The 19,591-nt window shown below is 34.5% G+C and overlaps 1 protein-coding gene across 1 annotated transcript; it reads left to right on the forward strand.

Annotated features, from left to right (window-relative positions):
* The first annotated feature begins 1,568 nt into the window (after positions 1 to 1,568).
* LOC138702174 (glucose dehydrogenase [FAD, quinone]-like) lies at positions 1,569 to 19,148 on the forward strand. Its single transcript, XM_069829780.1, has 4 exons — positions 1,569 to 1,748; positions 7,167 to 7,337; positions 10,295 to 10,557; positions 16,939 to 19,148. Exons 2-4 carry the CDS (start codon positions 7,168 to 7,170, stop codon positions 18,276 to 18,278), a joined length of 1,773 nt encoding a protein of 590 aa, XP_069685881.1. The 5' UTR covers positions 1,569 to 1,748; position 7,167; the 3' UTR covers positions 18,279 to 19,148.
* The last annotated feature ends 443 nt before the right edge of the window (positions 19,149 to 19,591 follow it).

Below are 19,591 nucleotides of genomic sequence, written 5' to 3' on the forward strand. Positions count from 1 at the left end.
TTATTATCATCACACTAACATTACTTATCCAACTTTCATTATTTACTTTCATGTTATTTTATGGTCTAGATATTAATGTAATAACTATGTAACCAATTGTATTCAATTAGAATTAGAGTCTGGCTGGGCGGAAGAGAAGGTCTACTGACCTTAGCTCTGCGAGATTAAATAAATAAATTATTATTATTAAAAGAGAAAGTCTACCAAAGGAGGCCAGAAAATGTGGTGCAGCTCAGAGCCCTTCTAGTGAAGTTGTGCCGTGCGCTATCTGAAGACTTGTGTCGAAAAGTGTATGTATGTATGTATGTATGTATGTATGTATGTATGTATGTATGTATTTATTCACACTGCAGTGGGTATATACCCGGTGGCAGTGGTAACTAATTACGCTCAATAATGACAATAATAAACTTCTTAATTAAAAATACAATTAATAATAATACTAATAATTAATACTAACAATAATTAATAATAATAATAATAATAATAATAACAATAACAACAACAGGGAATATACTAAATTAAATGAAACGATCATTTAAAATAACATTTGAAATAAATCTAATTTGTATCTTAAAACTAAGATCGAACTAAAACCTACGAGTATGATATGTTCATATCTGCACAAGTACCTTTCAAATTACACTCATTTCGCTGTCAACTCACTCACTGCAATGGAACTACGACACATTTCACTGATTCTATCCTGATTTCACTAACACTTCAAAAACATTTCACTGTTCAAACACTTTGCACTGCCACTATAAACTATAAAGTTTCACTGACAGGAACACGTTTCACTTACACAGCACACTTCACTGACACGACATACTTCTTCACTGATACAGCGCTTCAATAACAATATATCATTTACACCCTTTAAATACTGTGTATCATTACCGTCTATTAGTAAGGTCCTTAAGCCTATTTTTAAATACATTTTTGGTTGTTGGTAAAGCCTTTAGTAAGTCTGCAGGTAAAGCATTCCAGTCCCTGATAGTACGATTGAGAAAAGAAAACTTTCCAGTGTCCGTCCTCCGCCTTCTTTCCCTCAATTTATATGAGTGGTCGTTCCTTGAAGTGGTGTTGAATGTAAGGGTTCGTTTGCAAGAGGTTGTGAGGCAAAACGGCGGTCATATGGAACATGTTCTGCATTAGAGATAAAACTCCAAATCCTAATTATTAATTCTGTATAATTTTGTAAACTTTAATACAAATCAATACTTGTTATGTGTAAAATAAATGGTATGACATTTCGTGTGCCACTCTGTATGTAGCACATATCACTATTTGCATTAGCTGTTATATCTCTGGATTGAAGAATTTGGAAAAAAATCTTAGCCTATATCGAAAACTAAGCTTCCTCTGGATGTAGAAATTTATAGGGTATTTCCCATTTCAAATGGAACGTATGGGGAAAATGTCGTTGTGCAAATCCATTATCACTTGGTGAACCTTCCTTGTCAGTGCAGTTTGCGATCAGTATAATTATGCTGATAATTTAGACTTGCCGATACATGATAAACGTCACGGAGTTCAGTACCCGACAGGTCGTATAGGAGAGCGAACCCATTGAATCCAATTCCAGTCGTGCGTTAAATCGTAACAAGTTTGACTGTGACATCATTTATTTTACCACAAAGTTATATATAATCTACTGTAAACTTCTATTAAAATACGGACGCTAATTTTAAAAAAATCTGCCACAAAGTTTGCACATAAACTGTGAATGCAAGCAAGTAAACAAGGTAAGTTATTTCTAGGGTCTGCTCCATACAACTACACTAAAAATCTCAAGTAGCTTACTACATTAAATTCAGATTTCTACCAAAATTCATTTTTGTGTTTCATGTAGGCCTAATTTGATTATCTTAGCCAAATGTTTACAGATCGAGGTCTTGTCTGTTATATAGGCCTACATCTATTACCAATCAGTACATCTCACTTGACGATATGTGTCAGAGTAAAAACAATAAATTGTTGCATACGTCTCATTAGTGAACTGTAAAGGCTCATTCACAATGAAAATTAAACATAACATAAGCGTTAACTTAAGAATATAAACGTTACGGTAAAATCAAGAAGTCATACCATCATTCACGATGGGAACACAAACATAACAGCAAACATACTTGGTAACCATGGAAACATAACAACGACGCCATTTCCTCATATTCTGTCGTATACTTCAGCGCTCCACGATTGTGTTCTGTTTGCAAATCACGTAATCATAAGCGTGAAAGTTTGGAGTTTGGAATGATCCCATTTGGTAGCCTGGGCGCAAACTTCTGTGTTTATGTTACGGTTATGTTTAATTTTGATTGTGAATGGGCCTTTAGGCCTACTCAGTGAGGGAAGTGAGAAGGTATGGAATACCGCCACTGGTTTCTATGGCCAGAAAACATACCGTTAATGAAAAATGACATACCGTCACTGAAAAAAATGTGATCGTAAAAATTTGTTTAGGCCTATACATTTCTTCACAGCAAAGAGTACTATCTGTGTGCTTCGTAAATCTAAACCACAGCCTTCTGGAACTGTATTCAAAATGTATTTAGACACGTTTATTTGATAAGCTCAACCCCTGGAATGCTTACAACGGTAGTATTTCAAGTATAGAAGGCTGTGATTTGTAGTTTGTGGTGGCCATTGTTGCTAATTTAGTGACTGTCATTTTTGAAGTTGTTTCACTTTTTATTGACTATTTCGTTTATATAACATCATTCCATTTTCAACCAATGAAGTGTAATGAAATTTTGAATTCCAACCAATCACAGTCAAACATCACGATAATTCTTGCAGCTAGATTTATACCTATCAGTTTATCGCATAGTCGTTCTTTTGTTTAGTCGTTGTCGCCAACTGTTTCCCCGTAAATTGATGAGCATGAATCAATTAAGATGCAACTACACGGTTAAACTGTTCTTTCAAGTTTATGCATTGAAGCAATGAATGCTATTTAGCTGTATCCACACAATATTACATAGTTCTTAGTTCTCGGTGTAGTGTGTAATAGAGATGGGTAAAAAATAACACAACAGTTATTTTGGAACTGTTCCGGTCTCGGAACTGTTGCAAAAATGAACAGTAGGTCGGAACCTCCTGTTCCGAAATAACAGTGTTCCGACTCCGAGCTGCTCACTTGCCCAGCTGTTGCGGGCTCGCAGTACCGCGTTGCACAAGGTATGTTCCGACTCCGAGATAACAGTCGGAACGTCGGAGCTTGTTCCGATGAACCGACAGCTGCAGTTACACTGTTCTCGTTGTTCTTTATGTTATACTTGGAACTTCGTTGGATGAAGTTGGTACTTGAAACTCTCACGTGGTTGGAGGGGGGCGCATGGAAATTGAAATCCTTGCGGTGGCGCGAACTTTAATATCAACATTTGTAAGACTGGCCAATCATCTGTAATGTTATAGTAAGTATTTAATAATCTGTAATATTCATTCCCGCTTTATGGTTTATTTCACCATTAGTTGACTAATTCTGTTTTATAAACATTCTACAAAGTCATAAAGTACGCATACTATTATTAATTCATTGATCAGCTGATTCTATACAAAGGTTAAAGTCGTAAATGGTAATGAGTGGTTTAGTTACAATGTCTGTATGTCGTTTGTTGAGGTTAAGTCTGACAAGCACAAGTTTTTGTGCTATCTTCTCTGATATCAAAGAACGACAAAAATGTTGTAGCATTATTTGTTGGAAACTACCCATATAAGTACTGATTTGGAGAGCGAGGTTTAATGCGAAGTTTAAATTACACTTTGGTAAAGATGCGATTCCAACATTTTACTAACCCACTGCGGGGTTTCCAGGTTTCAGTACTGCCAATATATATCTTTTTTATTTATGAAATTGTAATATTTATTATTATTATTATTATTATTATTATTATTATTATTATTATTATTATAACTGCATTAAGAAAAGTAAAAATAAAAATTAATGATTTGTTTTTTTTATTATGTAATAGAGAGAAGAGACATTACATACCATATGTTTTAAATGTTATGTTATTTTTTTTAGTTGGCTACCATGTCTTTATAACTTTATGTACGAAAACAAAGTGTTGTATTCTGTCCTTGTAGTCAACAGCTGTTTAATTACTAACATTAAGCTTTTGAGTTCTGTCCGCATGCACAGCAATTTTCCAAAATCGATTCGAATGTGCATTGCAGTGCCATCTATAGATAAGAATGTGTACTATGTCATGCCTATGAGTGCTCCAGTGTGAGCAGCATGGTAAAGAGGGAGGGTACTGTACCGTTCGTTTGAACGACTCAACGACTCCGACTCATCACCACTGGTGACTGTTATTTCGGAACTGTTATTTGGAACATAGTATTTTTTCGGAACCGGAACAGTCGGAACTGTTCCGGGAAAAGAACAACTTCGCCCATCACTAGTGTGTAATGTAACGAGGAAGTACTAAATAAAGTGTGAAATTCTACTTCCACATATAAATCTTCTAATTCCATGTCCATTGTAGGCTATCTGAAAAAAATTACACCCCTTCATTCAGATTTGATAATTGCCTTTTCAACAATTCATTTAATTAATGTATTAATCACGTTATTTGTAAATATATTATAAAATGTTTAAATTAAATTATGATTTCAGCAGATAATGAAAACGTATTTCTGTTATAATAATAAGAGAAAAGTGCAGTACATGTAATTAACATTGTTAAACCTGTATTTCGATTTTCGCAATTGGCATTACTGAATAACATCCAATTCCTTTATTGTAATAATCGATATTCAATCTATCTCAACTTTACAATGACTGAATAGGTTAAATATTCGTAAATATACAATTATTAGCAATTTGTGAGCGAATTTTAGGGATATATTATTTATATGTTTATTTTATTCACGAAACAGTCCTAATAAATGTCACTCGAGGTCTGAGATTACTGCAGATAATTAAATAAGGTTCTTTGAAGCTTTAACATTATTTTAAATGATAAGTCTCAATGGACATTATAAAATAATCTAGTAAATAATTGAAGTAAGTTGAAATTATTTGATTAAGAAATGTAATATGTTGTGTAAGCTTGAAAGATTGGCGTTACTGACTGCACGAAAGAATTTATTGTATACATCATTATGTGTATGTTGTAAGGAAGAAGGTATGCCTTTTTTTAAATCGAGGTATGCCAGAGGAAAATCTTGGGGTAACATACCGCCTTTGGTTTTTTTCCCAATTCCCTCTATGGGCCTACTTAGGTCCAATTTCACCAACATGTTACTTATCCACAATTAACTAATTGTAATTTAGCTTAAATACGGAAATTAAATCATATTAATTCGTTTACATTTCACCAAACTAATACGCATTTAAAATAAAGTCAACTAATTTAATTCCCAATTCATCACGGCCTTCGGAATCATAGTAATATCGCAATTTCTTGGACATGTGCCACGTTAATGTAAGCAGTACCTATATAGTGAGTTCATTTGTTACAACAACAATAAAGTGTGATCATAAACAGAGGTAACCTCAAAATCGGCGAAGCGTCTCTCGTCGAAATGAACCATCGTCGGCCATTTTGCAAACATTGCCTGTGGTCACATGATAGAAGTTAATGACGTCAAATTTGTCAATACACAGTGTAAAGTCTGCAGATTTGATCATATAATCGTTTTTGTTGCATTGTTGAAGTTGAAATTATAGCAATGGGTTGCTCATGTCCAGGGACCGGATTTTTATGTAATTACATATTATATTCCTTTCAACCTAACCGTATATAAATAACAAATCTTCGCGAATCTTGTAATTATCATTAATATAATCAAATTTGGTACTACATATTTTTACATATTTATCCCACATTACATATTATGGCATGATATTACATATATCTACATATTTAGGAGTTTTATTCATTTTTACTTCTCTGAAAGGAAAAAGAAAACTTCTGCTGGGGAAGTTTACAATTTGAAATACACAGATTCAAAAAGCCTTTTTACCTACACAAGAAAGGATATATTTCGGGACGAAACATAACGTCCTTAGTTCCAGAAAGTAATAGAGGCACTCACCCCATACTGCCCAATGTAAATATGAGTGACAAAAGGCAACCTTTCTCATACAACTACCTCGTATTGTAGAAATTACTCAGAAAGTAGCGTTGCCTTCATGCGGTGGAGGACGACATGATTTTTCTCGAACTATAATTGTTCTGCACACGTCTTAACAAGCCGTTCCCATGCAATTTGCTACCTTACCCACCCTCTTCCTAATCTTTCCGGGGAAAACCAGTGTCAAGTCTGACATGAGACTTTCAGGTTATTGCTTAACCTCTTTATTTAAAATTTAGTAGACCTATACGGAAATGGGATTTTCCGAGCAATTAGAAAATATGGTTCTCGGCTGGAATAATCGTACCCTTTTGAATAAGACAGGAATGTCACTTTTCAAACAACAATTTGTAAATGCCTATAGTTTGAGGTTTTAGTAGGTACTTGTTTCTTACAGAGAACAGCTAAAATGCATATGTCCCACATCTCTTATTTTCTCCTAATCCAGTAAAGCGAAACAGTGCTTGCAGTACTGTTGTGTCATTCATTTCACTCAGTTCTCTAGTTTTAGTACTTATAGTATAAAGTGCAAGTGAGTTTATCTACTGCTTTTAACGAACTAAAATGCCTCCTGTATCTTCAACCCTAACTACAAAAATAAAATCATGGATTGCAATGGACGAAGCTTTCACTACAGATGGAAAAATAGTAATGTGTCAAGTGTGCGGTAAAAAAGTCGGGTGCTCTATGAAATAAAAACTGGAGAGTCTTACCTATCCTATACCTGCCAGATATTGATATTAAATATTTTCATGATTTTACATATTTTGGTACATATTCAGCTTATTTTTCTTATATAAATATGTACATATTTCACACCTTGATATTACATAAAAATCCGGTCGGTAGTCATGACTTTCAGTTCGATCCTCTATATATGAAATATTTCACAGCGTGTCTTGGGTTAGCCACTCATTTAATGCCCAATACACTCATTCAATTTAAGAAAGCAGGGTAGGTATTATAATAATAAATGATTGAAATAATTATAGTCTTGTCCTTTAAATGTGTAGAAATTTGATCCGTAGAAATGTAACTCTCCTTTCTGCAAAGGAATTTTAACCTAACGATGTTTTCAGTATGAATTGTCAATTATCAAAGATGCTGTGTGCCCTGGCGAAAATAGTGTCTCTCCTTATCAACTACCAGACTCCAGAGGATCTGGCGTCGCCACAGCAACTGAAAGATGGAGACGAGTATGACTTCATTATAGTGGGAGCGGGACCAGCAGGCTGCGTGCTGGCTAACAGGTGACATGTTAGAATTTAAGGGAAGAAGGTTGTATTGTACATAAATGAAAAATTATATGGGTGAAAAATTGTATAGAATAAGACTGCCATAAATTGACCCTAATACTCGCAGCTTTCTGTTTTTTTGTCCTAAATAAGGAAATTTGTAGGTATTAAATTAAGCTAGAATAGTTATCTATTGCACTGTAAGCTATAATAATTAATTTTTGAGCTCTTTTAGATCACTATTACTTCAGAGTGCATTAATACACTTTATTCATTTTCTATACTCCTGAGTGTAATAGAATTTCTACTACTTACTGCCAAAGAACACTGAAGTAAAACTGGAAGATATTTTCCTTAATTAATTCTTTTATTCACTTATTTACTTATGTTTTTACTTATTTATTTACTTACTAATGTATTAATTAATTTATTTATTTATGTATTCATTTATTTGCTCGTATTTTTATTTACTTAACTTATTCATTTATTCAATTATTAATTAATTTTGTATTGATTTATATATTTAATTATTTATTTATTCATTGCTTCTTTGAATTAATTACTTATTTATTTATTTGTTTGTTTATTTATGTATTACGTATTTATGTATTCATTTATTTATTTGCTCGTATATTTATATACTTAATTAATTTATTTATTCAATCGTTAATTAATTTTGTATTTATTTATATATTTAATTATTTATTTATTCATTGATTCCTTGAATTAATTAATTATATATTTATTTGTTTCTTTGTTTATTTACTATTTATTTATATATTCATTTATTTATTTGCTCGTATATTTATTTACTTTATTTATTTGGAGATGTGGTAGCAACCCATTACCAAATAAGAGTTGTAGAAATGAATACATCAATATACATCATAAATTTATTTATTTATTGAGTTAACTTATTCATTAATTTTGTATTTATTTATATGTTTAATTATTTATTCATTTATTCTTTGAATTAATCATTTGTCTGTTTATTTATTTATTATTTGACTCAATGATTCATGTATTTATGTACTTATTTATTTGTTTATTCATTGATTTATTCGTTCATTCATTTATTCACTCATTCATTCACTTATTAATTTCTTCAATTATTTATGTTCATATATTCATTCATTCATTTTCAATTTAACTCCAAGTTAAATGTAGCTGACAAATATTCTCAAATTAATCATACTAATTGAATTATACAGAAATATTTTCGAAAGAAAAGAAGAAAAAATTTATCATCATAATACAATTCTGAATGAAGTTAATTTTCGTTGTATTTTGACAGACTCTGTTAATTTTTAATTTTCGATTATGGTGAAATGATGTTATAGCCTAAACACTTTTAATATATATTTTGTACGATCGTGTTTTTTGCTGTATTTACAGATATTATTGAAAGAATTCCTACACAGAAACTTGTTGCCATGGAAACCATTCTTCATAACATACAGTAAAACTATACTGAAATAGGCCCATTACAGTGCACTTATTGTTACTTAGTTACCATTACAGTATAGTTTTGTGAAGGATTTAGAATAATATTGCTCTAAATTTTCAATGCAAATGTACTGTATTTGAAATTTAAAAAAAAAAAATACGAACGTGAAAAAAATTGTTGTACAATTCACGTTTGTGAAGTGAATTACAAACCTTGTATCGTTAAGTTAAACTACAAATTGAAGTATTTTTTGCCATATTTCTGATTATTCTGATACCTCATCGTGCTTCTCCTGTTTTCTGGACGCGAGGAAATCCGTTAATTGTTCCTGATGACAAACTATTTAAAATTAGATTTCGGTTACCATTTGTAGTGGAAAGACTTGCACAAAGATTAGGTCCTCAGATACAGCCACAAACAAAACGAATTCCTGCTCCGAATCCAATGTTCACGACCCTCCTCACACGAATTGAGATGCATATCAGGAGGCAGTGAGGAATATGTTCTCTCTCTCAATGGTGAAATAGTTGAAAATCAATTACCTTTACGCAAGAATTTCAGCAATGTTTCAGTATATTGTCACATATTTTACTGCAAATATCAGTTAGTACTAGGGCCAGTTTACATTTTCTTAAGTTAATTTTATACATGATCATCGCTGGAATTTACCTTGAATTAACAAACGTTCAGTTAAAAATATCATGTAGTTAGTTATTTCTATAGAATTGTATCTTATAGTGTTAACTTTACCTAATGCCAGGTTAAATAAAATATTATTATTATTATTATTATTATTATTATTATTATTATTATTATTATTATTGTTATTATTATTATTATTATTATTATTATTATTATTTCATTTTTAGGAAAGGAACCAGTCCATAGAAAAATTTGCATCAATAATAAGATCATCGAACAAGTTAAAAATTTTAGTTATCCCGGTTACCAAATTTCATATGAAGAAGAAAAGGGTTTGAATGAGAAAATTATTAAATTCAACAGAGCAATGGGGATAATTAATCAGATATTCAAACCAAACTTTGTACAAAAACACACGCGCACCAGAATTTATGACATTGGCCAGACCTATACTCTGTTTTGGTAGTGAAGCTTGGACGATTCGTAATATTGATTCACAAAGATTAACGGCGGCAGAAATGAGATTTATGCGTCGTACAGCGGGATACACGAGAATGGATCACATTAGAATTTTGACATTATGAAAGAACTGCAGATTGAACCGATTACGGAATACCTACAGAAATACAGACAAAACTGGAGATCACGTCATCAGAATGCCTCGTTCTAGAATTCCACGACAAATTTTAAATTACCATCCTGTGGGCAAGAGATCCTTGGGCACACCGTTCAAGCGTTGGCAAGAGCCCGTAACAGGCCACTAGGCCCAATACATGCAAGGATTATTATTATCATTATTATTATTATTATTATTATTATTATTATTATTATTATTATTATTATTATTATTATTATTAGAAGCTGTTTGTTTTTATTTTCGCAGATTGTCCGAGATCGCAGACTGGGAGATACTGCTAATAGAGGCGGGCGGGGAAGAGCCAGGCATCTCCAAGGTGCCGTCACTGATGGCCCACACCTGGAACTCACGTCTAAACTGGCACTATGAATCAGAACCCCATCCTAGCATCTGCAATGGAGAGCCCTGCTTCTTTTCTACCGGCAAGGGCCTCGGAGGGGGCTCCGTGCACAACGACATGATATACTACAGGGGGCTCTGGGACTTCTACGACCGGTGGGAAGCCACAGGTAATATATATGCTACCTAAACAGGTATTATTTCAGTTCTAAATGTTCTCAATAGAGGTGCAAATAAAGACACAATTTTTGCGTTGTGTTACAACAGTGATGTTAACGAGAGAGCTAACGTGCTCATAGCCCGTATGCGCTGATCAGAGCACGTAAGGCACGCAGGTACAAGTCACTGGTGAACACAAGGGTTGTATTGTTAATGCAAGTTATCTTGAACCTTCTGAGCGGAGACAGAGGGGCAGAGGGAAGGAAGCGCGTAACGCGGGTGGAGCCAACTGAGTTGTTTGCGCATGCTCCGCATCATAATCTCTTGTCAAGAAACGTAGAACTATTTCCTTCACTGCGTACCAGTAGTGTTAACATGGAGCAGCAACCACAGGGTAGTAATTATGGTGAAATCACACCACCGCGGAGAAAAAGTAACGCTGTTATCCACAGCCGAGAAAGAGAAATTATCGCAAATATAATAAAATCAAGCGTTGCGAGGAGGAAAAATTAAACAAATATTTGCTGGAACCTCTTGCTAAGGAATATGAGAGAGCGGCTAAATACTCTGGCAAAAGTATTAGTTCCGTGAAGAGAATTAAAAATAATATTGAATTACAACCGAATGAACCTCACACTACTCCGGGAAAGAATAGTTATGTAATGTTTAGAAATTATTGATATAATAGTTATGTACAATAGTGTGTGTACTGTGAACGACATAATGAATTACTATTGTAAGTTATTGTTTTCTTATAGTTCTACTAAACATATTATTTCATTCCAGAATTAGGACTTGTGTAAAGTTGAAGTGGACGACTTCGATCAACACGTTATTCGGGATGCAATCGAAGAATTCTATCGTGTTCAGAAAGTAGTACATAGTCTACGATTAAGAAGATAATTCCGAATGGATGATGCCATTGACGAAATAATTAATTTTGGAACAAGCGATGATAATAATAATAATAATAATGATTTATTTAACCTGGCAGAGTTAAGGCCATACGGCCTTCTCTAACACTCAACCAGGAGTAAAGACTGCGTTACAAAAACACTACAAATTTACAAATTACACTACAATTTTACACACAAAACTGAATAAGATAATAATAATAATAATAATAATAATAATAATAATAATAATAAATAAACAACAAATAAGAAGAAATCAGACATAATATATAACATACAGAAAGAAAGAAAAAAGCATAATAATATGTGAACAGCAGGTCAAAATAAATGAGGCATACAAAAAAAAAAGACAATTATTAATAATAATAATAATAATAATAATAATAAGAATAGTAATAATGATGATAATAATAATAATAATAATAATAATAATAGTAGTAGTAATAAAATAGTGCAGTACAAAGTATACAGTGAGTACAATATTTCTAAGTACACACAATAAGGAAAATTAAGATTATATATAGCTCAACTTATCACATTAGAGATATAACATTATCGGAAAATATGAAAACAAAAATATAAAATAAGTTGAATATCATTAGAACATAAAAAAATGTGAATACGTGGAAACATGCAATACAACACTTGTCATAATAGTAAGTTAGTTTGGCAACTCGTCATAAGATAATTTTCTAACTTGGATTTGAAAGAATTCAATGTTCGGCAGCCCTTGATTTCAGGCGGCAGAGAGTTCCAGTGACGAGAGGTAGCAACAGTGAAGGATGAGGAATACAGAGACGATGCGTGAAGTGGAATTTCTAGCGTGTTATCGCGTTGTGATCGAGTATTAATGGCAGCAATGATAGGGATATGGATTGTGTATAATTGTAAATTAATGTAAATTCAAATAATAATCCTGTAAAATATTGTTATAAGAATATGTACATATTAGCTGAAGGTGTAAGTCATGCAGGCCCATATAATGTACAGAAGTAGCTGTAGTAACTCCTCCATTGCCGGTCCTCAGCCCGGATGAGAGGAGTGTACACACGATTATATTTCAATACTTACTCATTACAGGTTAATTAAAGCGTGCTACGAAACTATGTTCTCCTCTCAAAACCGGAGTATCGAGAGAAGATGATGTCTGTATTGAACCAAGTTCTTTTACAGTAGAGAGCCGTAAGGTAAAAGAACCAACGTTTTCTGAAAAGAGTCACGTTACCCGAGGGAGGGGCATCCTTGCCGTGCCGTTACGTTGATGAGTACACGCCGTACCGAGCAGTTCCAAAGACAGACTTAGGGGATGTAAGGTTCAAGATAACTTGCAATAACAGTACACTATACATTGATGAAGAAGTCGTTCAGTAAGTTTCAGGCTGACTGGACCCTTGACTTCTTGTTTAAGTGAAAGATGAGGCGATGCTTTTTGTTGGTTTGTGGAAATTATTTATTTACAAAGACAAGCAGTGTCGAACGCCTGAAATTATTAGTTCATCTACAGATTGATATAATATTCAAATTAGTTTGTTTTATTGACATTAAATAGTAGTAAATGTATGTGAAGATGTATTGGAGAGCTTCTTCCTCACAGCATTGTATTATGTTTACAGAATAAAGTACAAACAAAAGTGTGTGCAGCTAAAGGCGTAGACTCGTTACATGTTAGTTACGAGTTGTCTATAAACTGTCCAGATTTTCGTACATAAATTCTCAGTTTGACGATGTTTCTTACTTACTTACTTACAAATGGCTTTTAAGGAACCCGAAGGTTCATTGCCGCCCTCACATAAGCCCGCCAGCGGTCCCTATCCTGTGCAAGATTAATCCAGTCTCTATCATCATACCCCACCTCCCTCGAATCCATTTTAATATTATCCTCCCATCTACGTCTCGGCCTCCCCAAAGGTCTTTTTCCCTCCGGTCTCCCAACTAACACTCTATATGCATTTCTGGATTCGCCCATACGTGCTACATGCCCTGCCCATCTCAAACGTCTGGATTTAATGTTCCTAATTATGTCAGGTGAAGAATACAATGCGTGCAGTTCTGTGTTGTGTAACTTTCTCCATTCTCCTGTAACTTCATCCCGCTTAGCCCCAAATATTTTCCTTAGCACCTTATTCTCAAACACCCTGAACCTATGTTCCTCTCTCAGAGTGAGATTCCAAGTTTCACAACCATACAGAATAACCGGTAATATAACTGTTTTATAAATTCTAACTTTCAGATTTTTGGACAGCAGACTGGATGATAAGAGCTTCTCAACCGAATAATAACAGGCATTTCCCATATTTATTCTGCGTTTAATTTCCTCCCGAGTGTCATTTATATTTGTTACTGTTGCTCCAAGCATTACGATATTGTTCTGTCCAGGTATTTTGAATTGCGTGAATATTTATCAGAATTCATAATAGAAAAATAGAGATAGTCCAGAACTAGTTGACTCTACATGGATCGAGGAACGTAACTTTCTCAAGGATATATTAGAGCATTTGAACGTTTTGAGTTTCAGATCGCAAGGAAAGAATCAATTAATTTGTGTCGACAGATAATGTTAAAAGCTTTCAGATGAAGATTTGATTGTGGGCGTCACAGATCTCACAGCACAATTTTTATCATTTCAACGCCTTCAGTCACTGAACTTCTGCTCAACCGTATAAAATACAGCAATGTTTTAAAAAATTTCTGGGAAGAGTTCCATAGACGATTTAAAGATATTGACCTATTCCAGCCCTAGTTGGATTTGTTTTGTGATCCTTACTCATCAAACCCAGAAAATATACCAACACAGTCACAATTGAATACCTGAATTGACAAACATTCCAAGTCCAAAATTTACCGAATTCGACTTTTCACTAACAAGCTGTGTTTTACATAGGCTATCACTCTGTGAAAAAGGATATCCCATGTCCGACTCCAAGGCTCGTATTCATAGTCGACACTTAATATCACCACTTTGCAAAGTGACACTTTTGACGAAAGTGGCTCTTTCATATTAGTGGTATTCATAGACGATTGAAAAAGTGTACTTCACAAAGTGTCACTTTACGCCTGCAAAGTGTAGAGTTATAATTTGGTTGGTAACAGAAGTCCCACAATTCCTTTCAAAACAAGTGAATAAACAATAACAAATTAATGACGTATAACCTACAAATTACAATGCTTGTGATTCGAATTGGAAGCCTAATTGATCGCGAGAGAAAGAAAATATATATTTAAAGTTGTTTTATTACAGTTTCTAGTTTTTGTTGACGACAGTTTAGATTATTTCAGTCTGTTCAGATATATAACATTTTATTAAATAGTTAGTGATACTGCTGGTGAAATTAGGTAAGGTTTTGTGCAGTACATAGCTGATCCATTAATTTATATAGTTAGATTAGGTTCTGTGCATATCTTTTTCATTGATTTATGTCGCTAAGTTTAATTTTGTATGTATCCGTTCTACTTATTTATATAGTTCGGTTAGATTTTGTAGCCTACATATCTTCTATTAGTTTATATAGTTAGGTTAAGTTGGATTGAGTAGGTAAAGTTTTGTGTGTATGTATGTATTTATGTATGTATGTATGTATGTATGTATGTATGTATGTATGTATGTATGTATGTATGTATGTATGTATGTATGTATGTATGTATGTATGTATGTATGTATGTATGTATGTATGTATGTAAATGTTATGTTTTATTTAACGACGCTCGCAACTGCAGAGGTTATATCAGCGTCGCCGGATGTGCCGGAATTTTGTCCCGCAGGAGTTCTTTTACATGCCAGTAAATCTACTGAGATGAGCCTGTCGCATTTAAGCACACTTAAATGCCATCGACCTGGCCCGGGATCGAACCCGCAACCTTGGGCATAGAAGGCCAGCGCTATACCAACTTGCCAACCAGGTCGACTGTATGTATGTATGTATGTATGTATGTATGTATGTATGTATGTATAATTAAACTTATATCGTTAAGTTAGGCTTTATACGTATCTCCTTCATTGATATATCGTGTTATTTCCTACTATTTTATAATTAATAGTATTTATTAGAGAGGTACATGTTGCAAAATATGCTTTTATTTCTTGTTTTCTTGTATGAGTGTAACACATTATATATTACTGAAGAGCAGTTTAATTCATCTTGCAATGATAGGCCAATAGAGTTCATTTTGCTCACCCCTTCTTTTTCACCGCTACTGCCTGCAGAATAGATTCATTGGAACCCGTGAGTGCTTCGGAGCACATGGAGTCTTTCGCGTGCTCTGATCTTGACATCCCTGTGTTACAAGTTTCGTAATAGCTTTAAGGCAAGTTGCAATCGTAATTGTAGTATAAACAAAATAATAGACTCAAGTAACAATGCGAGACAGTGTTGGTATATCAATTATTCCATCAATTCATGGAAACGATACGATAAAAGAACTTAAATGGGAAACTTTGGAAAACAGACGTAGGAAAACTAGAATAACATCATTGTATAGAGCACATCTAGGTCAGAAAGCATGCGTAGACATAACGGCTCGGTTAGAAAAGCCAACGTACTATGGTAGGAACGATCATGATTTTAAAATCAAATGTAAGAAACAGAAAACGGATGTAGGTAAATTCTCATTTTTAAATAGAACTATAAATGATTGGAATGACCTACCTGCAGCGGTCTTTGAGGGCTGTCCTTCCTTAAGGAGATTCAAGAATAATTTAAAAAGTTGTATATAAAGTGAAAATTAAAATTAAGGTGACATTCAACATTTAATTTTTTTAAGGTGACATGTATTTATCTAGGCTGACGAGTTTACTTCCTTGGTTTGAATTGTAAATTATTTAAAAATAGCGTGTAAGAGGGCCTTAGACTAGAAATGTTTAGTTTAAATGTAGTTCTGTTTATAAGTATGCATAAGGATGTAATTATTTGACTTATTTGAACTGTTGTATCAGTGAAGCGAGGTGAGTCAGTGAAGTTATGGTTTTACAGTGCAGTGAACAGTTCCGATCAGTGATAATTTATAGCGTCAATGAAATGTGTTCTATAGTGTCAGTGAAATGTGTTACAGAGTGTCAATGAAATGTGTGCTAAAGTGTCAGTGAAATGCGTCATAGTGCCACTACAGGGAATGAGATGAGAGTAAAGTGAAAGACTACTGAAACTTATGTAGGACCTATAGATAATTATGCAGGTTGTATTGTAAAATTAGGTATTTTATTTTATGTTTTATTATTATTTTGTTAAATTGTATTGTGTATTATTATTGTATTGTGTGTAAAATTGTATATGTGTTGTAAAATTGTATTGTGTATTGTAAATTTTATTGTGTATTGGTTATCATTTTATTGTGTATTGTTAATATTGTATATACCACTGCCACCGGGTGCTTGCCCACTTGCAGTGTAAATAAATACATACATACAATATAAACTGTAATTAAATGTGAAACACTTCTATAACTGCGTTGGTATTAAAACAATTTGTGTGTGACTCTCGACAGGAGCTGAGGGCTGGGGCTATAATGACGTTCTACAGTATTACAAGAAGTTCGAGAACAACCTGGATTCTCCGTACAATCAAGACAAAGAATTCCACAGCACAGGGGGTCCCCAGGCCGTCTCCAGGTTACCGTATACAGACAAAAACGTCCGTCCCCTCATCGAAGCGTTCAAAGAACTTGGATATCCAGAAAGAGACCTCAACGGCAGAAACCAAACAGGTGTCATGGAGATACAGTACTTCCAGAAGAACGGAGTACGTCAAAGTTCAGGAACGTCCTACCTACATCCAATCCGCAACAAGAGACCCAATCTCACAATAGTGACGAATGTCAGAGTGACACAAATCATCATAAACTCCGACAAGAGAGCTGAAGGTGTGAGATTCGTTGGAGAAAAGGACAGATCTATCAGTGGCAAACTCCGAGCTAGAAAGGAGGTAATCCTCAGTGCTGGTGCCATAAACTCACCACAAATCCTAATGTTGTCAGGAATTGGTCCCAGAAAGACACTGGAGTCTCTAAGAATCAAAGTTGTTGAAGACTTGAAAGTTGGTTACAACTTCCAGAATCATATGGGATCAAGCGGAATCTCTATAAAATTGAGTGAACAACAGAAAACAACAAAAAGTGATGTTGGAGTATTTACTGATATCCTCCAATATTCAGTTTCCCATAATGGACCTCTTTCTGGGCAAGGAACAAGTCAAGTACTTGCTGTCATTAATTCCTTGAATAACACCAACGAAACACCTGACATAGCAGTGTTTTTTGGTGCAGAAGAAACCCTATTAAATGAAAAATACTCAAGCGATGCTCTAAGTCCACTTTGTTATTATGACAGAGCTGTTATTCTTATTGAAAACCTCAAACCAAAATTCATCGGCCGTATAGATATCAACACTACAGATCCTTTCGCCCAACCTCTGATATATCCATGGAAATCTGCAGGGGAGGACAACAATGATGTATTCATAAGCGGCTACAAGGTCATAGAGAAGTTGTTCAACACCAAAGCCCTGAAACAACTCAACATCACTATAGACCCTAAACCTAGAGAACTTTGTCGACATCTAGAGTTTCTTTCTGACTCTTACTATGAGTGCCTAGTGGTACAGTACGGTGACTTTTTTAACCACTTCAGTGGGTCTTGCAAGATGGGATCTAAAGACGACGATTCGGCAGTTGTTGACCCACGGCTGAAAGTTCGTAATGTGCATGGTTTGAGAGTAGTTGATTGCTCAATAATACCGATCCTCGGTACCGGAAATACGAATGCTGTAACGCTAATGATCGGCGAGAAAGGTGCAGATCTTATAAAGCAGGACTGGTTGACGACATAGCGAAAGGACGAAATGAGGTTTATTTCTGCTTACAAGAAGTTTTGAAAACTGGTGTCATACAGGTAACTTAATCCACTCTTAGTGCTTATAATAATTACATAATGGATATACCGGCACTGTACATGTATATTATACTGGGTGTTCATTTCAAAGTGTGTCATGACGTCACTGTTGTGAGTCAGCGATTTGAAGCGAGTTTAAGCTTTTATGTCAGAGAAGTTGCCTATTATTCAAGGCGTTCAACCTGAACTTGAGAACGTGTACGGTATAACTTGAACGTCGTAGCAACAGATGGTGGTCTGTGTGCTACCATAACCTCTTTCGAACTGTGTTTTGCGCGGGCAAGTCGTACGCAGGGTATATGTTATCATCGGTTGCGTACGGCAACATTCCACAACACAAATCAAATGCTCCGTGTCCATGTTGACCGTCGAAGTTAATGTCAACAAATACGTAAGTAATCGTCTTAACCCTCTCCCCATGTACCTGTACTCACAATAATAAAAAAACTCACCTCAGTACCTGTTTCCAAACAGTTCACATTCCTGCCACTACCGACGTTACCGTACGTATCGATATGAACTCTTCAGAATGAACGCCGTAATTGGTAGGCAACTTCTCTGGCACATAGGTAATACACCTTTGCGGAAGTGTAGGAAGATTGAATTCTCTAGGCTCATCGGCTAGCCACATGCCGGCATACAGCGAACCATGACACACTTTGAACTGAACACCCAGTATATTGTTCTATAATGTGTGTGTATGTGTGTGTATTTATTAACAGTATAATTGGGTATACACCTGGTGGCAGTAATATATAATATACAATAATACCATTATAATTCTACAATAATTACAGCAATAAAAGAAAAATTAAAAAAAATAAACCTAAATTTATTTCTAACTACAGGGTGCGTCAGAAAGAACGGATGGATTTCACATGGCAAGAAAATTGTAAAGATTCATCAAATCAAAAATTTATTGTTATCAACATATTCACCAATATATGCAGTTTATTTATGGAAAACAACATTATCCATATGATGTCCTTGGCTTTCAATACAGGCATCGAGGCGTTTTCTGATGTTCGCCATCACTTTCATAGTCATAGCTGGTGCAATTGCCACGATTTCTTCGCGAATCGCTGTCTTCAGTTCGTCCAGTGTATGTGATCGATGTTTACAAACTTACGCCTTCAAATGGTCCCAAAGAAAGAAGTCGCAGGGCGCGAGATCTTACCGTAGCCTCGGACAATCTCAGTGCAATAGAATTTCGTCCAGGTGATTTCTTCTTTAATGTTGAACCTGTGATAC

This window comes from Periplaneta americana, chromosome 6 (genome assembly GCF_040183065.1).
Source record: "Periplaneta americana isolate PAMFEO1 chromosome 6, P.americana_PAMFEO1_priV1, whole genome shotgun sequence".
Lineage (NCBI taxonomy): Eukaryota > Metazoa > Arthropoda > Insecta > Blattodea > Blattidae > Periplaneta > Periplaneta americana.

Excerpts from the sequence above, each read along its gene's own strand:
- LOC138702174 (XM_069829780.1), top strand. The coding sequence starts at position 7,168 with ATGAATTGTCAATTATCAAAGATGCTGTGTGCCCTGGCGAAAATAGTG. Across the intron at positions 7,338-10,294 it reads GGCTGCGTGCTGGCTAACAG|ATTGTCCGAGATCGCAGACT; the intron begins GTGACATGTTAG and ends TTATTTTCGCAG. Across the intron at positions 10,558-16,938 it reads CGACCGGTGGGAAGCCACAG|GAGCTGAGGGCTGGGGCTAT; the intron begins GTAATATATATG and ends GACTCTCGACAG.